The sequence below is a fragment of the Anastrepha ludens genome, chromosome 3 (genome assembly GCF_028408465.1).
Source record: "Anastrepha ludens isolate Willacy chromosome 3, idAnaLude1.1, whole genome shotgun sequence".
Classification (NCBI taxonomy): Eukaryota; Metazoa; Arthropoda; class Insecta; order Diptera; family Tephritidae; genus Anastrepha; species Anastrepha ludens.
Window position 1 is genome coordinate 10,136,880 of NC_071499.1, and position 23,409 is coordinate 10,160,288.

At 39.1% G+C, this 23,409-nt stretch overlaps 1 protein-coding gene across 1 annotated transcript; it reads left to right on the top strand.

Annotated features, from left to right (window-relative positions):
• The first annotated feature begins 1,962 nt into the window (after nucleotides 1-1,962).
• On the top strand, nucleotides 1,963-21,428 carry LOC128856510 (calaxin). Its single transcript, XM_054091811.1, has 5 exons — nucleotides 1,963-1,966; nucleotides 16,064-16,406; nucleotides 17,406-17,529; nucleotides 20,665-21,024; nucleotides 21,168-21,428. Exons 1-5 carry the CDS (start codon nucleotides 1,963-1,965, stop codon nucleotides 21,285-21,287), a joined length of 951 nt encoding a protein of 316 aa, XP_053947786.1. The 3' UTR covers nucleotides 21,288-21,428.
• Nucleotides 21,429-23,409: the final 1,981 nt, after the last annotated feature.

Genomic DNA, 23,409 nt, shown 5'->3' on the forward strand with positions numbered 1-23,409 from the left:
CTCCTGTCACTAAGCAGAAGGGGCTGTAGGAGGCTGCTTGGACTGATGAAGGGCCACTTTCTAGGGACAAAGCACATGGAAAAGGTGGGCATCTCAGATAGTGCACTCTGCCCTGCATGTAGAGAGGAGGATGGACTGCGGACCACTTTCATCTGCCCCGCCTTCGCTCGAATCAGGCTTGTGGTCTTTGGCACTGATGTGTTAAGAAGCGATCACCTTGGCTCCTTGGTACTACAAGACCTATTCAGATTTCTTCGGAGGTTCAGTAGATTTAAAGAAAATTAAAAAGCGAATCCGAGTGCAGTACAATAGACTTAATTGTGTCTGGGTGTGTACTTGCTTATCTGTCCCGACCGAAAAAAAAGAAAGAAACGCAGATATCATCCGCGTGTGTCAAGTAACTTAGAAATTAATTGTTTATCTGCCACTGAATGTCTTTGTTCATGTTGATTTTCATTACTGAAATCAGCGCACATCACGTCCTCGAGGATAAGAAGAAGCAATTTTGGGGGCAATACGTATACCACTCAGAACCTGGCAGCTTACGTCTCTGTCTCGTCTCCGATTGGTGCTGGCGAAGGCTTTTTCATAGCCAATAAAGAGCCAATGCAGCTTAAACTTATGATGATAATTCTGAGTGTGTTTATTTGAACGGCGCAAGTAAATCCACTGCGAGAACCTTCCTGGCAGGAACTTACAGACATAATAAATTTTCAGCCGGTTGAGAATTATGTGTGCTATTATTTTAGCAATGACAGGTAGGACGTAGATGCCCCTCCAGTTATTGCAGTCCCTGAGGTCGTTGTCTGGGGGATTACTCTCACTAATCTGGTCCATTAAATACTTTTTAGAGCCCTAGCACAAGCACGAATGTGATAAACTAACTCACACATGCTCATAATTATAAATACTAACTTCTCTTCTTCTTTGCGGTAGGAAAGGCTGCAGAAATAGCACTAGCAAGGACATCGAGCAACTCCAACATAAATATATTCGTTAAAGTGAAGCGGCAATAAAGGCAATAAACTCATATGAAATTTCATCTAAAAATGTTTTTACGGCATACGCGTACAAAATGGGTATTACAAGCAATGATAGCTGCAGATTTTGCAATGAACTAGAAGAGAGGGAAACTCTTGAACACCTTCTATGTACTTGAATACGAATATATATATATATACCTAGAATACGAATATATTGTTTAGGAGCTCTACAATATGGGAGTTTAGAATGTCTCTGGGGGTTAAAGCTTCAGAGCTTACTTAGATTCGCAAAAGACGCAGGCTTATTACAAGAAGTATACTACAAGGAAACGTAAGGGTCAAGCTCTATCTGGTACCACTAAGGACCAATAGTTCTATTTGAGGGCTTTCAGCCAGCCAGGCCAACATAACCTAACCAAACATTTCTGCCTCATTTTCCCTAAGCTGTATAAAAAAGAGTGAAAAGAATTTTTACACCAACGAATAAGAGTGAATTATGAAAGAAAAAAATTGTTTGCCTCTAAAGAAACGCTCACAAATCAATAAAATATTCTACAATTGGTTGCCGCTAAATTCACTTCAATCAATATTAGGTGGGGTCTTGGTGGTGGTATGAAGTTATTGTAGTGCTTTTCTTTCAAATTGCGATGGAAGCATTCGTTTTGTCAATAAAGCATGTTTTCGTTGCCCTGCACCACTTCGCAGGCTATTGTCCTGTTGGCAGTTTCGGTAAACAGGCATCGACTTGCTGTCCTACCTTAACTCATTCAATTGCAAACTAAGAACTCTCAAAGGGAAAATTTGTCCTACTTACTTAACTTGGCTTTTGGTATTGATTTGTTGTTGCTAATTATTGTGTAGCGGAATTCCATGGAAACTATTCAACTATGTTTATTTTGCAGCAAAAGCAGGTTGTCACTTTGGTATACATTCGAGTGTGGAGGAATTTTAGTAAAATATTTTCATTATCTACAGAAAAATGGGTAAGTTTTTGAATTTTATTGTGAAAAAAAATTTATTTTGATTTTTGTGTAGTTTTCCAACATTAGTTTTAATGTGTATGTGAATGCTTTGTGCTGAAGCTTTGATTTTAGTATTTTTGTTTTTGTTTTTGTGGTGGCATAGTGAAGTGAATAGTTACATATAACTTTAACTGGGACGAGTATAAAAAATTAATTTTGAAATATTTTCAAAGTTCGCTTTGTACAATATTAGTTACTCATCGTCAAGTTGATGGAATATATTGTATTAGTTCTGCTGGTTGGCCTAATATCACTCTAATTCTACCTCTTTTAAGCCAAAAGTTCAATTCAACTGTTAACAAAAGTTTGAATATGAGTGTACAGTGGCAGAGTTAGAAAAGAAATCGAAATGTCGTATTGGCAAACTATAAATCCTTTAGAGGGTGAATAAGAATTTGTGTGCTGGGACATAATTTACTTTTACTGATGCTTTGATTAAAACAAGACTTGCTTTTGGTGCTTCTAGTTTTACTCTTCTATGAGAATTCAGGAGCATCTCTCATAAGTTTTCAGCGATGATCTGTGAGCATAGTGGAAAGGATTTTCTTTAATATTCCGGCCAGAGCTCTTTCTAGTACGGAGTTTCTCTAAGGGTGTCTCTCAATATCTCTTTATGCACAAAATGCTCCTATTACTAGAACCTTAATTAAGTTTAATAAAATCTCTAAATTTGTTGAGATAGATTTTTCATTTGCAAAATGTCGCCTATTAAAATTTTTGAAAATTTATTGTAAATAATTAGTTCAATTGTAACTTTTTTAATGCGCCTGGCCAGACTGCCTTTTTCTCTTTTGAACGTGAATTTAACATATTTATATTATAACTACCGACTTGAGCTTTCAGGTAGCTTCCAAAAATTTAATTTTTTATCGATTTAAGTATTTAACCTTTTAAAAAGGATCCTCGAGCGAAAAAAGATCAGACGCGCGTGTCCAACCAGAGGTTTTAAAAAATGTGACCAACGGAGGGTTAAAAAACTAAATGGAAGGCCTACCGCTAAAGTTCTTGGCCTGTTTTTGTTACACTGTGGTACCATTGGTTTGTTTTTATTACACTGTGGTACTATTTTTGAACATATGATCCTCCATCACGGCTGTTGTATTAAAATTGCATGACGTTTGGTTTATTAGAAACTGGGTTATTTGGATTAATGTGGGACTACTTTTGATCCATCGGTCGGAACAAAAAAAAAACAACAATATATAAAATTGTCTTTTAAACTTAATAAAACCTCCGTGCATGAATCATCAAATGCCGGTCGCCCCCTGGCAGGCAATGACAAACCTCTGAGAGTATTTCTGCCATAAAAAAGCTCCTCTAAAAAATATTTGGCGTTCGGAGTCGCCTTGAAAATGTAGGTCCCTCCATTTGTGGAACAACGTCAAGACGCACGCCACAAAAAGGACCAAACACCTAACAGGAGCGTACGCGCCAATTATATATTTTTATTTTTCATATTTCTTATTTGATTTTAATAAAATTTTATTAAGAAAATATGGGTTCATTATACTGTAAAAAAAACTTTTAAATCTAAGTTTCAAATCTTATGCGTATTTAAAAAAAAATTCAACAAAAAAATTAAAAAAAATTCTACAAATGACTCAATGAATGTATGAGTGGATGAAAATAAGGTTTGCACTTCGACTTCATGGTCTTTTATGCCCTCTACTCAACACGGTATCTCAGCCAAGGCGGCTCAAAAATCGCATTGGCTTTTGACAATTTTTGTTTGCTGACGACTGCAGCATACAAACAGACAAGCAATGGAGCGCTTTAAGGTTAAAAAAATTTCCATTACTCGAAATCATTATATTTTTGTTATTTAGTAAAAAAGTTATTTAAAAACAAAATTGGATGATTAATTTACGCCATCTTGCATAAAAGTTAAACTTTTACTTGAATTTCTTTCATTGAAAAGCTTCAGGCTATAAGGCAGGTGTTTTTAAATTTGCTGCTATCAGCTGCTAATTGAAAACTCTTTCTCTGACTCTGCTCAATTTTGCGTGACATATATTTTACTTATAAAAACTCCGGATGGGTTAGAATAAAAAGAAAATTTTACAATGTTTTTATTTCTCATAAAAAAATAAAGTATGCAAATATAATTGGCGCTTATTACCTTTCTAGGTATTTGGCCGAGCTCCTCTTCCTCCACCCGAAGTGCACCCGGCGCTCGAAGTGTAACCAATAAAAAGGCCGGACATTTAGTTTGGAAAATTACTTTTATTCAATTCAATATAAAAAATGTGTGAAAATAATACAAAATTAAGAAACAATTCACTTTTGCTCGATATGATCACCGTTTGCCTTGACTGTGCCGTTGAGACGATCCAGAAACGAATCGCAACCTGTCCGAGTGTGATTTCCAGGTATTTTGGCCCACTCGCGGACAATGCCTTTTTTCAGAGCCACGAGACTGGTGAATCTTTTGGTTCGGACCTTGCCCTCCAAAATGGCCCAAAGAGAATAATCCATCGGTTTTGGGTGAATTTGAGAGCCATTGTGTGAACGTTATCAAGTTCGGAACGTTGTTTTTTAGCCATTCTTGGTTCACTCGAGCTTTGTGAGACAGTGCCGAGTCCTACTGAGACGTCCATGGTTTGCCACCGAAATGTTTGTCTACCCACGGTTTCAAAGCAACCTTCAGAATACTTTTCCGATAATATTTTGCATTTACCTTAAAGCCAGACTCGATGAAAACGATTGAAGTGCGCCCATCTGCGGTTAAGCGGCCCAAACCAATACCTGTGGTGGGTGCTGCATCCTGGTGGTCAATCAATGACTTAAATTCTCGTATGAACGGTCGGTCAAATAAACTCTATCGTTTTGCTCAATTTGAAAAATTTTCTCGTCAGAAATCACAATGTTCGGAAATTGACTGCTTTCGGCCAAGTGAAGTAACTCCTTCGCTCTCTCAAGTCTGACTTGTTGCTTCTTTAGTGTGAGATCACGCGCCTTTTGGATCTTGTAAGGCTTGACTTTAAGATCATTTTTCAGTATACGGCGGTTGCTATGGTTAGATATTTTCAGTTGTTTGATTGACTATTTGATCATCGGGGATTTCGCTCAAGTCGCTTCTTCACTTTTTGAACCTTTACACGTGCGGTTGCAGTCATTTAAGGACCACCTCCATGACGTTTCCCGATGCTACCAGAATCAGTGTAACGAGTAAGGTGCGATAAACAAAAAACTTTATTTGCTTTAAGGTGATCGAGCTCACGAACAATCGGTGGTTGTGATTTTTCAGTCAGATATAATGCAATCACACTATTACGTCTGGAATCCATTAATGATTTTCTTTTTCCCCGTTTACACTCGGCAAAATGCTTCCGTGCCCTTGTAAACAATACTCTGGACAGTCATTTAGTCAACTAACTGATATCTGATGTGCATGAGCTGCGCGAGAGGTCTGAAGTTGGTTACACTTCGAGTACCGGACTCTGTATTTGTGACGTGTGTCTAGATGTTGTTCCACAAATGGAGGGACCTACAGTTTTAAGCCGATTCATGGTTTTTTTATGCGGAGCTTTTCTATGACAGAAATACACTCGGAGGTTTGCCTGCACACAAATTGTTATAAGTCCGTTTTTGTTTTTCATAAAAAAATAGCTATGGAGGAAAAACGAAAATTTTGAACAAAAAAGTAAATTTTTAACATTTTTGAAAAATTCTGGTTGGATTTTGAGTTCAATGCTTCACTGATTAAAATGCTCCTTGATTTAATCTTTTGCCGCTCGGCTGGGTCAGGAACCCGTACCATTTTTAAAGTATTCCCAAATCAATATCTGATGCTTGTAAACTCGTTAACTTTGTCACTTTGTTTATTTCTATGTCTCCTGTAATATTCTAAAACTAATATATGTATTGTATTATTTTCTTTTTTGAATATAGTAACAGGTATTGCCAACATAAATTCTTTAGGTGATGCTGGTTTTTAATTTTTTTCTTTTTGTTGTTGTGCGGTAAACAAAGAGTTAAGATGATTTCAATTCTTCTTCTTCTTAATGGGTGCGATAATCGCTTACGCGATTTTGGTCGAGTTGAACAAAGCGCACCAGTCGTTTCTTTCTCGTGCTAAGTGGCGCCAATTGAACACACCAAGTGAAGCCAAGTGCTTCCACCTGATCTTTCCAACGCAAAAGAGGCCTTCCTCTTTCTTTGCTACCACCAGCTGGGACCGCATCGAATACTTTCAAAGCCGGAGCGTTTGTATCCATTCGGACGACATGACCCAACCAGCGTAGCCACTGTCTCTTTATTCGCTGCGCTATGTCTATGTCGTCGTAAAGCTCATACAGCTCATCGTTCCATCGCCTGCGATATTCGCCGTTGCCAACGTGCAAAGGTCCAAAAATCTTGCGCAGAATCTTTCTCTCAAACACTTCAAGCGTCGCTTCATCGGATGTTGCAAGCGCCATACGTTAGGACAGGCATGATGAGAGTTTTGTAGAGTGTTAGTTTTGTTCAATTGTAGTCCAAAGTAGCACTTGTTGACAAGAGAGATTCTATGTTGGATTTCAAGGCTGACATTCTTATCCGTGTTAATGCTGGTTCCTAAATAAACGAAGTCTCGTACAACCTCGAAATCATAACTGCCAACAGTGACGTGGTGCCGATACGCGAGAGCGCCGACTGTTTGTTTGAAGACCGGAGGTACTTCGTTTTGTCCTCGTTCACCACCAGACCCATTCACTTTGCCTCTTTATCCAGTTTGGAGAAGGCAGAACTAACAGTAGTTACGGTAGATTGCAGGAGTGAACTTCCTTTTTTAAATTTTTGCTTCCTAAATTAATGTAAATCCATAAAAAATTTGAAATGAAGCATTGTTTTGGTTGGTTAAAGTGGTGATTCATGTAGAATCTAACCATGTTGTTGTCACATCCTCGCTATCAACTTGTTTAAAAGTTATTTGGAGCAGGACTATATACAGTCCGTACGATTGAGAAACCTTATAAGGCTGTTTACGTCTATACCAGCCAGCTCTGCGAGGTTTTCAAAAAGCAGTTTGCCAAGAGTTTACATTCTCTCCTTCCATAAAGCAGTGCATTCACAAAGGAAATATATAGAAGATTGTTTCTTTTTTCTCTGGTTGTTTATAACTGTGACAGTGTGTGTTGTGAGGGATGCCAATTTTTGCTGCTTGTTCGCCGATAGACCAGAAACCAGTAATCACCGCCGTGAGTTTGCAGGTATCGCTTTGTTTCATATTTGCCAATATTGACGTTGGCTTGTGGTTGTAGGTGGACAACAACATTCTGCTAACCTTGCATGTCGGCTGGTCTCTTCATCTCCATTGTACGTATTTGTAAGTATTTTATGGAAATTACACACCCAGTGGTGTGAATACTGATTCTGCAAGAATGTTGTTTATAGCAGATCCCTCTCTTATCAGTTCCTTCGCTTTATCGTTTCCTTCAATATTCCGATGTCCCGGGACCCATATTAAAGTAACTTTATGGTTTGTATTCAAAGTCGTAAGCCTTTTTCTGCTTTGTTCCTCTAGATTAGAGGTTTTTGTAGTCGAATTCAGTGCCTGGTTTGCAGCTTGGCTATCCGAAAGAATAGCGATATTTACCTTAAAAGAGAAGTCAGCGATTAGTCGCCTACAAGTTTCCCCGATTGCTTGTATTTCCATCTGGACTGCGGTGTCTTCCAGACGCACAGATTTGTCATTCTACATCTATGAGAATATATACCAGCTCCACACCACAATCCATTTTTTCTTAGTTCCACAGCAAAAATTCACAAAATTAGCCAATAAAAACAGCCTTTACGCGAGTTGGCCTCCTTAAAGGCTTTCACTTCAAGGCTTTCAAAATTTATTTATGCAACTTCATTAAAATATGAGCATTTAATTTTATCTTCACTAATTCTAAAACTTTGCTAATTAAATCACACACTCCTAAGCAAGTTGCACAACACCATTTACAAAAACAAAAACAAAAACAAAAACAGAACAATACCACTTCCGACTGCTGTTCACACTTCGAATGCAATGGCGAAGAACCTTTGATGGAACTACAAGGACTTATACATACAGAGTGGAAATTAGTCACACAAAGGCAGTCTGTAAATAAAGCACAAACGTAAAAGTTTCTCTGGCCGAGTGTTGTGCGTAGCAAAAGGCGCTGGTGTTAATGCTACAAGCAAAGTTTTCAAACTGTGGCGATATAAAACCAAACACTTAAACATATTGTGGCAAATGGCAATGGGCATGCGAGTATAAAGGGAGGGAGGCACACTGGCAGAAACCATTTTGGTGCGAGTATAGTTGGAATCTGAGCTATTAGAGTAGAGTAGATTGCTGAAGAGCGGCTGGGTACGCCCAGAAATTAGTGAAATATGCACAGTACGAATATCTGATATTCCTGAAATGCGGTGGCTGTTAAGTTGGAAATAGATGTGTTTGCATTAAGGTGCGCCAACTTTTTCGAAAATAAAATTGCAAAACTACAAAAAGCATGAACGATCAACTACAGTGCAAATGGAATAATGAGTAAACATATGGAATTATGTTTAGGTTAAGATGGCCAAAACTGCACAGGATGTGGAGTTATCCACCAAGAATAATTGGTCAATTTTATTACCACAAAGAACTTCGCATTTCCTTTATGCTCTCTTAAATTTGAAATACTGGGTGCCTCTTTTATTGCTATTCGCTACTTAACCATCACATTTTGTCTCTGTTGTTGTAACGGAATTCGTTGAATGCAATCTGCGCCGCCCAGTTATTCATAAATTTCGATATACAGGGTTTGATTGAAAAGTAATGAATCTTATTTTTTTTTTTTTTGCAGTTTTATTAAACCTTTTGGCTTATACAACTAATATTCTTCAAATAGGACCCTTGAACGTCAATACACCGCTGGTAGCGGTCCTTCCACTGTAGGAAACATTTTTTAAACTCATCCGCCGGAATCGCGTTCAATTCGGCTCTCACAGTTTTTTGGATCGCCTCGATGGAGTCGAAACGCCTCCCCTTCAGCTTTCTTTTCAGGCGCGGGAACAAGAAGAAGTCCGGAGGGGACAGGTCGGAGCTGTTGGGAGGGTGGGGAAACACCGGAACCCCCATCTTGGCCAATGCAGAGGTGTAGAGGAAGGCGGTGTGCGCCGGCGCATTGTCGTGATGAAGGGTCCAATTGTTGACGAGGTCGGGCCGAACCCGGCGACGCGGTTTTTCAGCCGAAGGAGCACTTCTTTGTAAAATGCCGCGTTTACAGTGCTTCCTGGAGGTACAAACTCCTTGTGGACGATGCCTCGAGAGTACTCATTTTGTTTAGCTTTACGCAAAAGTTGATCGAGTAACGTTGCTCCAACGATCGCTGCATTTTCCCCACGGCAAAATCTTATCTCTGGCAGACGCTCCGCGCGGGAAGGCTCATTACTTTTCAGTGAATCCCTTTACTAGGTAGTTCAATAAGTTTTGCCGTTCGATAAGATAAACAAAATTATATGGTTCGAAAAACACTTTATTGTTGTTTCCTATCCGATGCTGTGCAGGGTTCGTGTCAATTATTTTTTAAACTGATATTAGGGCGTCAACCTAATGACCAGTCCCTTTCGGGGGGGCTCACCTTCGTTCTTTAGATCCTAGTGCTTCCTTCGAGGTTTCCAGTATTCGGGGAAACTGGTTACTCGATCTCCGCATTCAGTTAAAAGTATCACCACTTGAAGGTGAAAGGAGATTGACTACGAGAGGTGAGAGGTTTCATATCTTGAGATCCACTATCATGTTACACATCGTAATTATGATACCAAGTGAGATGCCAAGATACCAAAGGAGCGATCAACAAGAAAGGCACTAGACCTTCGCCCAATTGGAGAAAGAAAAGGGGGACGCCCGAGGAAAAAGTGGCTAGATGATGTGGAAGTTGCTCTTAGGAAAAATCGCGTGCAATGTTGGAGGGAAGTGGCTGTAAATCACAGATCGATGACAAGAAGCTGTGACCGAAACAATGGTTCACCAAGGACTGTGGCGCTAAGAAGAAGAAGAAGGAGAGGAAGAAGAAGAAAAAGAAGGAGAAGAAGAAAAAGAAGGAGAAGAAGAAGGAGAAGAAGAAGGAGAAATACAACTTATTATTCAGTATATTCTCTCTCAGCATCAATTCCAATATATGAATTCCATCGCTGAAGTGAGAATCTGGAAGGAATCTTGTGAATCCGCTCTGCACGAGTGCGTAGCATCATTGAAAAAGGGTTGGAAGCAAGAGAGTACACTCTTGGTGTACTCTTCTATTAGAAGGCATGGCGTAGAAGAAATCATTCTCAGATGGATTCACTCTATGCTATCCAAGAGACTGCTTATCATAGATAGAGAAAACGATGAAGGAGTGAAGATTGAGATTAAGAAGCGCTGCCTACAAGGTGGTGTACTCTCTCCCCTACCTTGGTACTTTGTTGTGGACTCTCTTCTTAATAAGCTGCAGAAAACTATATTATCATATCCAATTTGATGCGGATGATGTGTCCGTACTAGTCTCAGGACGGTCACTAGAAGCTATATGCAATAAAATGCAGGTAACTCTTAATAAGATTGAACATTGGTGCGAACTGTATCATGGTTTTTTTCACTAGGAAACCCAAAATTTAAGGCCTCTCACTACCAACTTTGAAAGGATTAACACTACAACTGTCTTCTGAGGTCAAATACTTAGTGGTAATCCTAGCTAGTAAGATGATCTGGAAAACGTATGTCGAGCAGAAGGTCTCTCGAATACTAAAAGTCTTCTGGCAGTGTAAGAGAACTTTGGCAAAACATGGGGTCTAAAACCGGTGACAAGTTTTACAACATCCTGATTAGGTACATTATTACATAAGCCTCTGTAGTTTGATGGACGGCTAAAATGACTAATTCCTGAATAAAACATCTAACCAGACTACAGAGAAGTGTGTCCTTGGGTATCACAGGTGCTGGGAGTACGACATCTGGCAATGCCCTTAATGCCATCCTGAACTTGCAACTTCTAGGTCTCCAAATTCGAAAGGAAGCATTGAAAGCGGCGTACAGGCTCACGTTACACAGAGTCTGGAGAAACGAAGAAAACACTGGCTACTGTCAGATATGCCACCAGTTGGAATGATGCACACTGTTCCCGAAGAATCAGATTCACACCCCTCTTTAGCCTCTTATTTTAATCAGGATGATGGTGATGGACCAAACTCTCAATCCTAGTGATGAATCGTCGCACGAAATTCCCTTTATCCTCTCGAAAACGCTCTAAATGTTGTCGAGATAGTCGCATTCGAATGTTTTTTTGTTCCATTGTTAGCGAATGTGGTATCCATTGAGCACAAGGGGTTTCTGAAATTCAGTACTTCAGTCAAAATATTGCTTGCACTGGCCAATGGATGACTAAGAAAATATAAAAAATAATTGCTGCGTACACCTCGGCTAGATGTTTGGCCGAACTCCTTCTCCTATTTGTGGCGGATGTCTTAATATTGTTCCACAAATGGAGGGACCTACAATTTTAAGCCAACTCCGAACAGCCGATAGAGCTTTTTTATGACAGAAGTTCACTCGGAGGTTTGCCATTGCCTGCCGAAGGACGACCGTGGTTAGAAAACGATCGAAACGATTAGAAACTTCGACGATCTTTCAATACGATATCCGGCTTATTTCTACGATTTCTGTTGTTGTTGCTGATTTTGGACGCATTTGACGTGGAAATTCAGCAACCCATATTTCTACTGTACAGATTGATAGCGAAAAGTCCTTATACACTTTCAACATTCGTTCATCAATTTTCTTTACTTTTAAACCTTCCAAAAATAAACCTTCAATCACTGCACGATACCTGATTTTTTCCATTGTAGAAACTACTGTGACACGTCGGTACTAAATGACTTGTAAGCAAAGAATGAATTGACAGATTGAAATGAAACTTCACATCCGTTCATATGAAGAGTGTACGAACATAACAAAAAAAAAAAAAAATCAGGCTAGTAGCAACGCCCTCTCTTATCGACCGCAAAACTTATTGAACAACTCTACTTACTTATTTACTTACTTATATGGCCTGATCAAAGCTCACAACCCATTACCGGATTAAGGCCGACTGCAAGAAGTCTCGCCAGACGTCTGTGCGATGATAGAGTTCCCTCGACTTGGTTCTTCCACCGAAGCCATGGTATTCTCCTACGCCATTGCCCTCTAACTTGCCATCCGAACACTTTATTTGCTTGAGCTTCTGTATCCATACGCTCTACGTGGCCCAGCCAGCGCAAGAATATTGATGCACTTCACTATGTCCACATCATCGAAGATCTTATACAGCTCGTGGTTCATTCGGCGGTAGTAGCTATCGCCAACATAAAGAGAACCGAATATTTTCCGAAGTATCTTTCCCTCAAATACCTCAATAGCAGATGCATCAGTCTGTGGCACAATCCATGCTTCAGCGCCTGATGAGCATCTTGTAAAGTGTTAGTTTTGTCGGGCGAGCGATGTCTCTGCTATACATGAGCTTACTCAGACCATAGTAGCACCTATTAGCAAGCGTGTTTCGTCGGTTTATGCCCAGGCTGACCTCGTTTGTGGTTGTGACGGCGGGGCCAAGATGTATACAGGGTTTGATTGAAAAGTAATGAGCCTTCCCGCGCGGAGCGTCTGAAAAGCGATCAACCGGAACGGCTGGTTGAGGGAAAATGATCGTTGGACCTTCCCCTTCCACTAGAAATCGGTCCCAGTTCGCTGGCAACAGCGGCGCAGTCAACATCGCTTCGCACATGAAAGCTGTTTTAAAAGTGTGTTAGTATTGTGCAGTGGCGAAAATGTAGCGATCGTTGGAGCAACGTTACTCGATCAAACGGTCTTAAGGAAGGCCGGGAGGACGTCGAAAACGAACAGCGATCTGGAAGGCCTTCGACGACGCAAACAGACAAAGATGTTAACCGGGTTCGTGAATTTTTGAACATTGACCGTCGTGCTAGTCTACGTGAGATCAGTGAAGAGACCTGTCACCTCCGGACTTCTTCTTGTTCCCGCGCCTGAAAAGAAAGCTGAAGGGAAGGCGTTTCGACTCCATCGAGGCGATCCAAAAAACTGTGGCAGCCGAATTGAACGCGATTCCGGCGGATGAGTTTAAAAAATATTTCCTGCAGTGGAAGGACCGTTACCAGCGGTGTATTGACGCTCAAGGGTCCTATTTTGAAGAATATTAGTTGTATAAGCCAAAAGGTTTAATAAAACTGCTTAAAAAAATAAGGCTCATTACTTTCCAAACAAACCCTGTAAATTCCTTGACAATTTCAATAGGCGCCAAAACGGCGCGTATCTTTCCTAGTGGCAGCAAGTACTTCGTGTTGCCCTCGTTAACCGCCAGACCCGCTCTAGTTGACTCTCTTTCGATAGCGAACCTGCTGCGGTAAAATCTTGCTTGCAGTTCCCTATGATGTCAATGTCATCAGCATATGCACAAAGCTTGACACTTTTGATGAAAATAGTTTCATTTCGATGACCACCGGCTCTCCGCAGTACAGTTTCCATGTAGAAGTTGAATAGGTTGCACAATACTGGATCGCCTTGTCTGAAACCTCGCTTGGTATTGAAAGTTTCGGAGAGGTCTTTTCATACCTTGACAGAGCTGGACGTGTGGCTCAATGTCATTTTGCAAAGTCGAATCAGTTTTGTGGGAATACCGAACTGAGGAATAGTGGCATATAGGCGATCCTACATCGGGCTATCAAAAGCAGGCTTATAATCGATAAAGAGATGATTGGTTATGTCGTTATCTTTTTCATGGAGTTTCCCCAGGACTTGGCGTAGTGTGAAGATCTAGGCGATGGTGGACGATCCAGGTCTAAAACCACACTGAAAAGGTCCCATCAGTGTGCTGGCATATGGTTTTGGTTTCTCACATAACACGTTCGACAGTACCTTATATGAGATGGCGGGCGATAAGACTGATTCCCGGTAGTTGGCGCATTGAATAACCTAGTAAAGGGTTTTCCACTAACAGGTGTTATCTATCGCTATGGTGAGATGATTAATTATTTTTTATGGCCGCAATTGGATGGTATTGATCTGGGCAATGTATATTTTTAACAAAACGGCGCTACGTGCCACACAAGCAACGAAACCATTGATCTTTTACGGGAAAAGTTTCCGGACCGCGTTATCTCTCGAAGAGGTGATCACAATTGGCTATCGAAATCTTGTGATTTAACACCTTGTGGTTTTTTTCTTTGGGGCCACGCGAAAGAAAAGGTCTACGCCGACAGCCCAGGGTCGATTCAAGACCTCAAAGATGGAATTTGTGAGGCTTTTAAGGACATAGAGCAGCCAATTTGCAATTCGGTTATGGAAAATTTCATGAAAAGGATATTGTCCTGTAAGCGTGGTCGTGGTGGTCATTTGCCTGATGTTATTTTCCACTATTAACGGCGTTCCTTCCTCTTTATAATGAAATAAATATCAGATCATTTATATTAAAAAATAACATTTTTCTCTGAATATCAAAATAACACCTCTTATTGGAAAACCCTATATTTTCGTTATTCTTTTGTTTTAGTAGTCAGTTTGAAATAATGATTTTATTGACTTCTTGTATTAAATAAATAAATATTAACTTGGCATCTAGAAACTAAAAAAAGCTCCTTCAAAGTCAGACCACCCTAATGTCCACAAAGTACATTGTATGCTCAAATTCATATGTAAAAATATTCAAACATGCATACTTTCAAACCTTATAAATGTACGTTCTGCACGTAGGATAAGTATTTTTGTTTATAACAACAGAGTTGGCAACCTCATATGTGTGCATATATTTCCATGTATGCATTGGCTAAGTGAATGCTGATGTGTGTACGAGTATGTGCATGAATACGAGTGTGTAGTTGCGTGATGGAATCAACAAATTAATAGTATTATTCAAACATTGTGATTGCATACTTTTAGGCAGCAGTTAGCTAATGTCTTTTCGGCGGGTTGGTGGAGAGGTGTTAGAACAAGCTAATAAAATCATTTACCTTCGCTGCCATTCATTCGTCACGCTACCCGAATGTCTTCATATGAAATACTAGCATGCGATTTAAAAAAGACGAAATTCAGCTAAACGTAGCAGACATATTAAATGCTTAGACAGACGACATGTCGACGGGCAGACAGGTAGTTAGTATGTTCACTAGGCGACCAGGCGGGAGTTCTAAGGCTGCCGCGACTCGATTCTAAAGGAAGTTAGATATCAATCAAGCGCAAATAACGAAACAACCAAATGAAGTCGAAATGTTTACGATTAGAAGTAAGAATGTAGAGACGTCGGCATATGAGCACACACATGCATGCTTGCATATTTACCCTATGTTAAAAAAGTACCGGGAAGGTGATGTTGACTGTTTTCTTCGATTGCCAAGGCGTAGTGCACTATGTGTGCCTTCCATCGGGCCAGACAGTCAATAAAGAATATTACTTATCTGTTTTGAAGCGTTTGAGAGATCTGTACGTCGCAAACGGCCGGAAATATCGGCAAACAATTCTTGGATTTTGCATGCTGATAACGCGCCATCGCACCGAGCCCAAATTGTGCTGGATTATTTGACCAAGCACCAAGTAAATCCCATCGGGTAAGCCCCGTACGACTTCTTTTTGTTTCCCAAGTTGAAGTTAGCACTTCGTGGAAGGAGATTTCAGTCGATAGAGGAGATCAAAGAGAATGCGACGAAGGAGCTGAAGGCCATCCCTTCGTCGCCCGCCCAATAGTGCATGGAGGACTGGGTTAAACATTGGCACATGTGTGTTGCTTCCGACGGGTCATATTTTGAAGGAGATAAAATAAATTTTCCTGAACCGGTACTTTCTGATCATAGGGTATACAGGACTTACAGCTACTCTGTTCATCGCTGCCTGTTGTCATTATTGCATGATTGACGTGCATTTAGCTGACTGTTGCTATTGTTGCTGTACGTTAACTTCATTGAATTGCCAACATTTTTTCCCCTATTTCATTTGCATATGTATTGCACACACATATGTGTATTTTATGTTTTCCTTTAATGAATCTATTTTCTATTTATTTCCCTTTCCAATTTTTTTATTCTTGTTGTATTTCACCCTCTGAGTGGTAACACAAACAGCTTCAAGTGTGAACGCGACAGATGGTGGCGTCAATGGGAACGGTGGTGTACGGCGCACACCTACCGGTGAGCCGTCTAATGAACCGTCTAAGGGCAGGCCGACTGGCTCCGCTTCTGGTGGTAAGGAAAAGTCAACTCTTCTAACCAATAAATGCATACTGAGGACCGTAACCGCATTCCTGGCAAGCAGCAAACGCAATTCTTACAATGCACAGGAGCGCGCCAAACAGACGAATAAGCGACGTCGACAGCGCAAGATGGACGAATTGAGCGGTAAAATTAATCCAAAAATGTTGGAGAACTTACGTAAAAAGACAAAGTTTAGCAAGTGAGTTGAAGTGTACAAAATGTTGATGGTAAATGTGTCTCATACGCCAGGGTGGTACTAATACTATGGTTGTAGGGAAGAAGTGAAAAAACTAGAGATAATTTTTGAAAGTTTAAACAATAACTGTAGTTCTCAAGAATGTGAAAAAGTTACTTTGTTAAGTTTATTCGTTCGCATTAAGTGCCTAAAGGACATGTCGTATGAGTGATTTTGAGGCAGTAAATGCAAGTGCATGTAACGTATACGCCGTGTTGAATTGTTTTACAGTAGATAATCATGGATTTATTTTAGCAGAAGCTGGTAATAACATTAAACGACAGTTGCTTTATATATATACCCTTTTTGGGTGTTTGGCCGAGCTCCTCCTCCTATTTGTGGTGTGCGTCTTCATGTTGTTCCACAAATGGAGGGACCTACAGTTAAGCCGACTCTGAACACCAGATGGTATTTTATGAACAACCTTTTCATGGCAGAAATACACTCGGAGATCTGTCATGGCCTGCCGAGTGGCAATCGATTTACGTTATAGGAAATTCAAATTTATGTCCCGCCGAGAACTTTCAGTTCAGCAGAAATCTCCAAAATTTCAGGAGAAAACTTTATGCAGTTGCAGCAACAAATACCAACCTTTATTATATAGGAACCCAATTTAAAGTAAGATGCAATTTTATTTCCGAAAAGTTTTTTGAATTTCTTTTGGTAACGTAAAACGCACGTATTTTGATCGCTTTAAGTGCGCCACATTGTCGTATGAGCAACGTTTTACGCGATTAGTAACGTGTTAGCAACAGCATAGCGGAAGAAAAGTACAGTTTTGTCACTAATTTCCAAACTTCTTACACCAAAAGCTTGTTTGGTGAAGTTCGAGTGTGTATTTCAGCACCTGTAGTACATGGCGTATGAGTAACTTTTAGATTCTCAATTTAGACTCTTAAAATATTCGTACTAGACAATGCAATTTATATTGTATTAAAAAGTATATCTATTATTTCATTCCAGAGATGAGTTGGATGCCCTATGTCGAATTTATCGAAAACTCATATCAAATTGTCAATATGCCGCAAAAACGTTGGCTGCCGGCGGTTCGAGTGCGGCAATAGTAAAGCCGCATGCTGCAGTGGAGGTAATTATTTCGTATAAATTTTGATAAATATTTTTTGAATAATTTATGTAAAAGTGATCATAATGGACACAATGTATGCGAGAATCGGTTTTGGAATGATACTCCGCTTTTTTCATTTACTCCTGGGATCTCGTGATAAGTCTCGGAACAAAGCATTTCTATAATCAGTAAAAATTCCAAAAACATAATATTTTTTTCTTATATATTATAAAAAACTATAAGTGTCTTAACAAGTCATTTTGCTGGGCTTAGAACGGAAACTAGTCCATAGAATAATAAATTTTCGAATTGGTATTGGGTTTAAGGGTTAAGGGTAGTCAGAGGCTCGAAAAAATTATGATTTCAAAAAATTATGATTTCCTAGTCAATAGCTTTATTTTACAAAAATAAAAACATAGCATTAATACATCATGTTTCGACTTGACTTTAGCAAAATTTCAAAAAAAAAATTAATGATTGTAAAAGTTATCGCTGTTTGTGTGGAGCTTGTTTCTCCAGAAGTCCATTGCGTTGATCATCACAAGTCCTTGGAGATTCATCGTAAATAAATCGGACGAGAGAAATTTGTTTTATTAATAGATGATCTTGTACCTGATCGAAGCTTTTGTTTTTTTTTTTAATTAACAACGTGACGGCCTCAGGAAATATTTTTAAGGTTTTCGAGAAAAAAACCGACAATTAATTGTTTAAAAAAAATCGAAATAAAAAAAATCCTTCGATCAGACACAAACTTTTTATGTTTTTCAAAAGCGGTGTACATTTTATTTAAATCTACCAAGCGGTTTTTAAGTTTTTAAGTGATCACCAGTTCAAAAAACATAGTTTTGAGAAAAATGCATTTAAAGTTTTGCGAACGCTCCGTAGCGCCCGAGTGGCCTTTGTTAATTGTTGAATAACTCGAAAAGTATTTGCCGGATGCACTTCAAATATTCACACAATATTTTTAAGATATTATACTTTGAGAAAATGTAAAACAAAAAAATAAAATTTTTTGAAAAACTGACTACCCCTAACCCCTCAAATAACTATGGCACCAGGACTTATTGACAAGTCTTGACAATTGATTTATTTCCTATTTAATTTTAATAATTTTGTTACATCCAGAAAAAAAAACCAAGTTTACTTTCATAAAAAAAAATTTTTTTTTTTTTAATTTTAAACATATTTTTGTTTCTAGAAAAATTTTGAGTTTTAAAGTAGTTTTGAAGTGCCTCAAAATTCGTCTTGTACATTTTGTTCATCCAACACCATCAACAAAAAAATTACCAAAATCAAAACAAAATCAATTTAGCCATATGAAACTTGTTGTTGTTGTTGAAGAGGTTGAGTATTTCTATTGAAATAATCGAAATTAGCGACTAGCACCATTGTACTATCGCTGTTCTCGTGTGATGTCTTGTTTTTTGTTTGAGTCAGATACATTTCGTGAGATCTAAATATATCAGTTTTATCTCTAATTCTTAGGTTTCAATAATTTGCTGCAAGAAAGGCTTGTCGAAAGAGCGAAGTCTAGTTATACCTGGACATTCCCATAAATAGTGGGAAAAAACTAGCTTTCACTCCCTTCGCTTGACAGCTACTGCAGATGGGATTGAGTGAGAAGCTTGAGCGAGAGCATCCTAATGGGCAATTCGACCTCTGGATGTTGTACGAAGGCCTTGGCTTTCTTACCTTTCGCCTTCTTTTGTCTAAAGCATAGTCGTGTGAAGCATTGGATGTTTTTATTGTCTTGAATGGAGTAGCAAAAGCCACCGCCTCTGTTATGTCCAGTGTCGAACCTTCTCATTATCCTCTATATTTCTATGACAGGGAACTCATATAAGAGTAATTTGAAGTGTGAAATTATTTTGAGTAAAATTCAAATTAATGTTCCTAACCAGAAACTTCGATAGTATAAAAAATAGAAAATTGGCTTCTCGAGAACCAATTATGGGGTGAATGCTTCGATTTGTAGGATATGTGCGGATTTGATGAAATCCTTCGAATAGAGATGACTGCGGATGTGCATCTAGTTGGATACGCAGATGACATTACAGCTGTAATAATTGCTCGAAACACTGACGAAACCAAAAGGAAGTTAAATCAGGTGATGATCTGGGTACAGGCATGGCTAGAGGACTGCGGATTAAAACTTTTCACAGAGCAGACAGAGCTTATTCTTCTAACCACCAAACGTTTCCAATTGGAAGTAGATATACAAATACTCGATGCCACTTTATCGACAAAAAGAGTAGTCAAATACCTAACGGGTACAACTAGACTCCAGATTAAATTACTGGGCGCACAAAAATCATGCTTCCAAAAGAGTTACCAAAGTAAACGGCTTCTTAAGTAAGCACATGCAGACTCAAGTTAAACGGAGTGGGGGGAAATGAAGAAAGCACTGGCCACTGTCAGATATATCACCAGTTGTCGGAGCTGTGCACAATGTTCTCGATGCCAGTGGACAATTGAATGCCTTTCGTTAGCTTCGGTAGAAAGTATAATGTTTTTTTCCCAGCTAGAGATCAATGGTTAAGTCCAGAGAACCTATTAATGGGATATCAGCACACTTTCTACACCGACGGATCTAAAACCAGTGATGGTAGCGGATCTGAATGGTACTTAGACTAAGTACTCCTATGCCACAGGACAGATGGCCACGGTATTCTTTACTCAAGTCTATGCCATCTTCAACTTGGCATAGTGACAGTCAAGCTGCTCTGAAAGCCTTTGCTAACCAACGTTGCTCTTCAAGGTTAGTCGGTGAATGTAAGACAAAGCTGAACAATGTTGCAAAACACACAAAGTTAGTCTTATTTGGGTACCTGGACATTGTGGTATTACAGGGAACGAGTAAGCTGATAAGCAGGCTAATGAAGGCTCTGCAAGTATGCCATTAAGCCCTGAGTTCTTTCTAGGTGTCAATTCTGCATCTATTGAACTATGGATTGACGGCTTCATGAGGTCTACCCAAAGGGTATTTTATAATTGCGCAACCAATAACGAACAACGTTTTAATGTTAGTATGTTTAAGAGATGACATTATGACATCCCTTGAACAATTTCGCAAACCCGTTATATAAGTGCATACAAAGCTCAATTCCGCCTGAAATTAGACACTACTTCGATTCTCTTTCTCAATTTACTTCACAGGGCGTCGATCGCATCGTCTTTCGTGAGCTGTTACACAGCACCTTCGATATTGTAACCGAAGAAATACTTATGGAACGCATATTTTGTTGTTGGGACCGTGCACACGAGGGTCTTCCACTACGTTTGGATGGTTGGCTGACAGGTTTGTCGATATTCCTACGTGGCTCGCTAGCCGAACGCGCTAACTTTTGCTTCCGCGTTTACGACTTGAATGGTGATGGGTTCATAACGAAGGATGAAATGTTCACGCTGCTGCGCAACTGTCTTATCAAACAGCCACAGGACGAGGATCCCGATGAGGGTGTCAAGGATTTGGTGGAGATTGTGTTGAAGAAGTTCGATTTGGATAAAGATGGCAAGGTAAAGGGGGAAAGTTGTTTTTTTTTGTTGATTCTAATTTTTATGAATTTTTTTTCTGCTAAAAACTCTTTTCGATTTTTATTTTTTAATTATAATATAATATAAATAATTAAAAATTTTACTAACTGCGATTGCCTTTTTAGGTATCGATCGAAGACTTTATGGACACAGTTGAGGCAGAGCCATTGCTACTGCAAGCCTTTGGGCAATGCTTGCCATCTGAAACGGCTACAGTTTCATTCTTTTCAACGCTACAGATTTAAAATAAATTAACAAAGCAAATTTTAAAAAGCAAAACTCCACGAAGGAAAAAAGTTTGAAAAAATAATTTCTAATTAGCACGCAATTGTAGTGTAACAAAAAATATATATACAATTATGTATATCACTATTCAAAATGTCAAACGTCACTAGAAATAATCAAAATATAGAAATTGTCAAAATATTAAATGCAAAAAATATTAAAATAATTTCTTAAAAATATATTTCACGCATTTCTCAAGGCGAATTCATTCAATTTGATGGCATTACAGCAACAACAATATTTCCATGTATTTTATTTATAATTTAGTATTTCGAGTGGGAAAATTTCAATCAGAATGTAAACAAACGAGCAAAACAACAACAAAGAACCATGCCACTTTGGCATTAAGTATACCAACTCGGAAGAATAAAAACACAATTCAGCTACCCTACTGAAATCACCCTGTATCAATGTAATTTTAATATAAGTTTAGAGCAGTTGTACAATAACAAAGTTTGCATGTATTCTGTTTTTGCTCTTTGTGTATAAATTGTCAAAAGTCAGCTGAATAGCTGCTAGACGGCCGTCGTAGCCGTATGCGAGATCCGAAAGAATTTTTGCGTCGAGTTGTCACCGTTGATGAAACCTGGATTGACATTAGACACCAGAAACTAAGCAACAATCAAAACAATGGATTTCTCCCGGTGAATCTGCTCCAAACAAGGCGAAGAGAGTCCCATCTGCCGGAAAGGTCAAGGTGACGATTTTTTAGGGTACGAACGGCGTCATCCTCATGGATTTTTTAGAAAAAGGAAGAACCATCACTGGACAATACAATAAGTGAGTTATTGAACCGCTTTCATAAAAAATTGAAAGTGACTCGGCCGTGTTTCACCACGATAACGCACCAGCACACTCATCGGAAGTTGTCACCGCCAAACTGCGTGAATTGCATTTTGAATTACTGCCGCACCCCCCGTAATCACCCGATCTGCCTACCTGGACTTTTTCTTGTTCCCTAGCATGAAGAAAGGGCTCGCGGAAAATATATTTAATTCAAATGAGGTCATCGACGAAACGGAGGCGTATTTTGAAGAGTTCGACATATCCTATTTTATGGACAAGGTAAAAAAATGGCCGGAGCGTTGGGAAAAATGTATGTTGAAAAACAAAAAAAAAATTTTTTTATTATGATATCTTCATTTCCAACACGAGTACTTATTGAACTTAGTCCAAAGTAGTACTTGTTGGTACGAAAGATTGGATTTATAAGCTGACATTGTTATCGGTGTTAGTGCTGGTTCCTAAATAAACGAAGTCTTTTACAACCTAGAAATCATAACTGTCAACAGTGACGTGGGTGTCGATACGCGAGTGTGCCGACTGTTTGTTTGATGATGGGAGGCACTTCGTTTTGTCCTCGATCAGCGCCAGAGCCATTCGCTTTGCCTCTTTATCCGTGGTGCCCTTTGATGACCAATCCAAATACCCAAAATATGATACAAGAAAAAAAAAGTTGCTTCACGGTCTGCATCATTTCTCTTTGAAATGTTGATGGATCTGTAAAAGTTAAAAAAAATCTTGTAAAATCAAGTTGTAGTTATACTCTGTGGAGCCAAACAATTTTACAATTTACGACATTTTAAAAAAGTATGCGATTTACGTAATAAATGTCACACTTTAATTATGTTTATAAAATTTTTTTATAAATATATCAAAAATCCGGTTCGACAGCCTATAGAGAAAACACTTTCAAATATTAAAAAAAAAAAAAAAAAAAAAATAATTGGCGCGTACACTTCTGTTAGGTGTTTGGCCGAGCTCCTCCTCCTATTTGTGGTGTGCGTGTTGATGTTGTTCCACAAATGGAGGGACCTACAGTTTCAAGCCGATTCCGAATGGCAGATATTTTTATGAGGAGCTTTCTCATGGCAGAAATACACTCGGAGGTTTGCTATTGCCTGCCGAGGAGCGACCGCTATTACAAAAATGTTTTTATTAATTTTGCTTTCACCGAGATTCGAACCAACGATCTCTCTGTGAATTCCGAATGGTAATCACGCACCAACCCATTCGGTTACGGCGGCCGCCAAATATTAAAAAAACCGCATCAAAAAATATTAAAAACTGTATGAGTTATCT

What these genes read in the sequence shown, in the direction of transcription:
- LOC128856510 (XM_054091811.1), top strand. An exon ending in AAAAAGACAAAGTTTAGCAA is followed by an intron (nt 16,407 to 17,405) that starts GTGAGTTGAAGT and finishes ATTTCATTCCAG; the next exon opens with AGATGAGTTGGATGCCCTAT. An exon ending in AGCCGCATGCTGCAGTGGAG is followed by an intron (nt 17,530 to 20,664) that starts GTAATTATTTCG and finishes TTTACTTCACAG; the next exon opens with GGCGTCGATCGCATCGTCTT.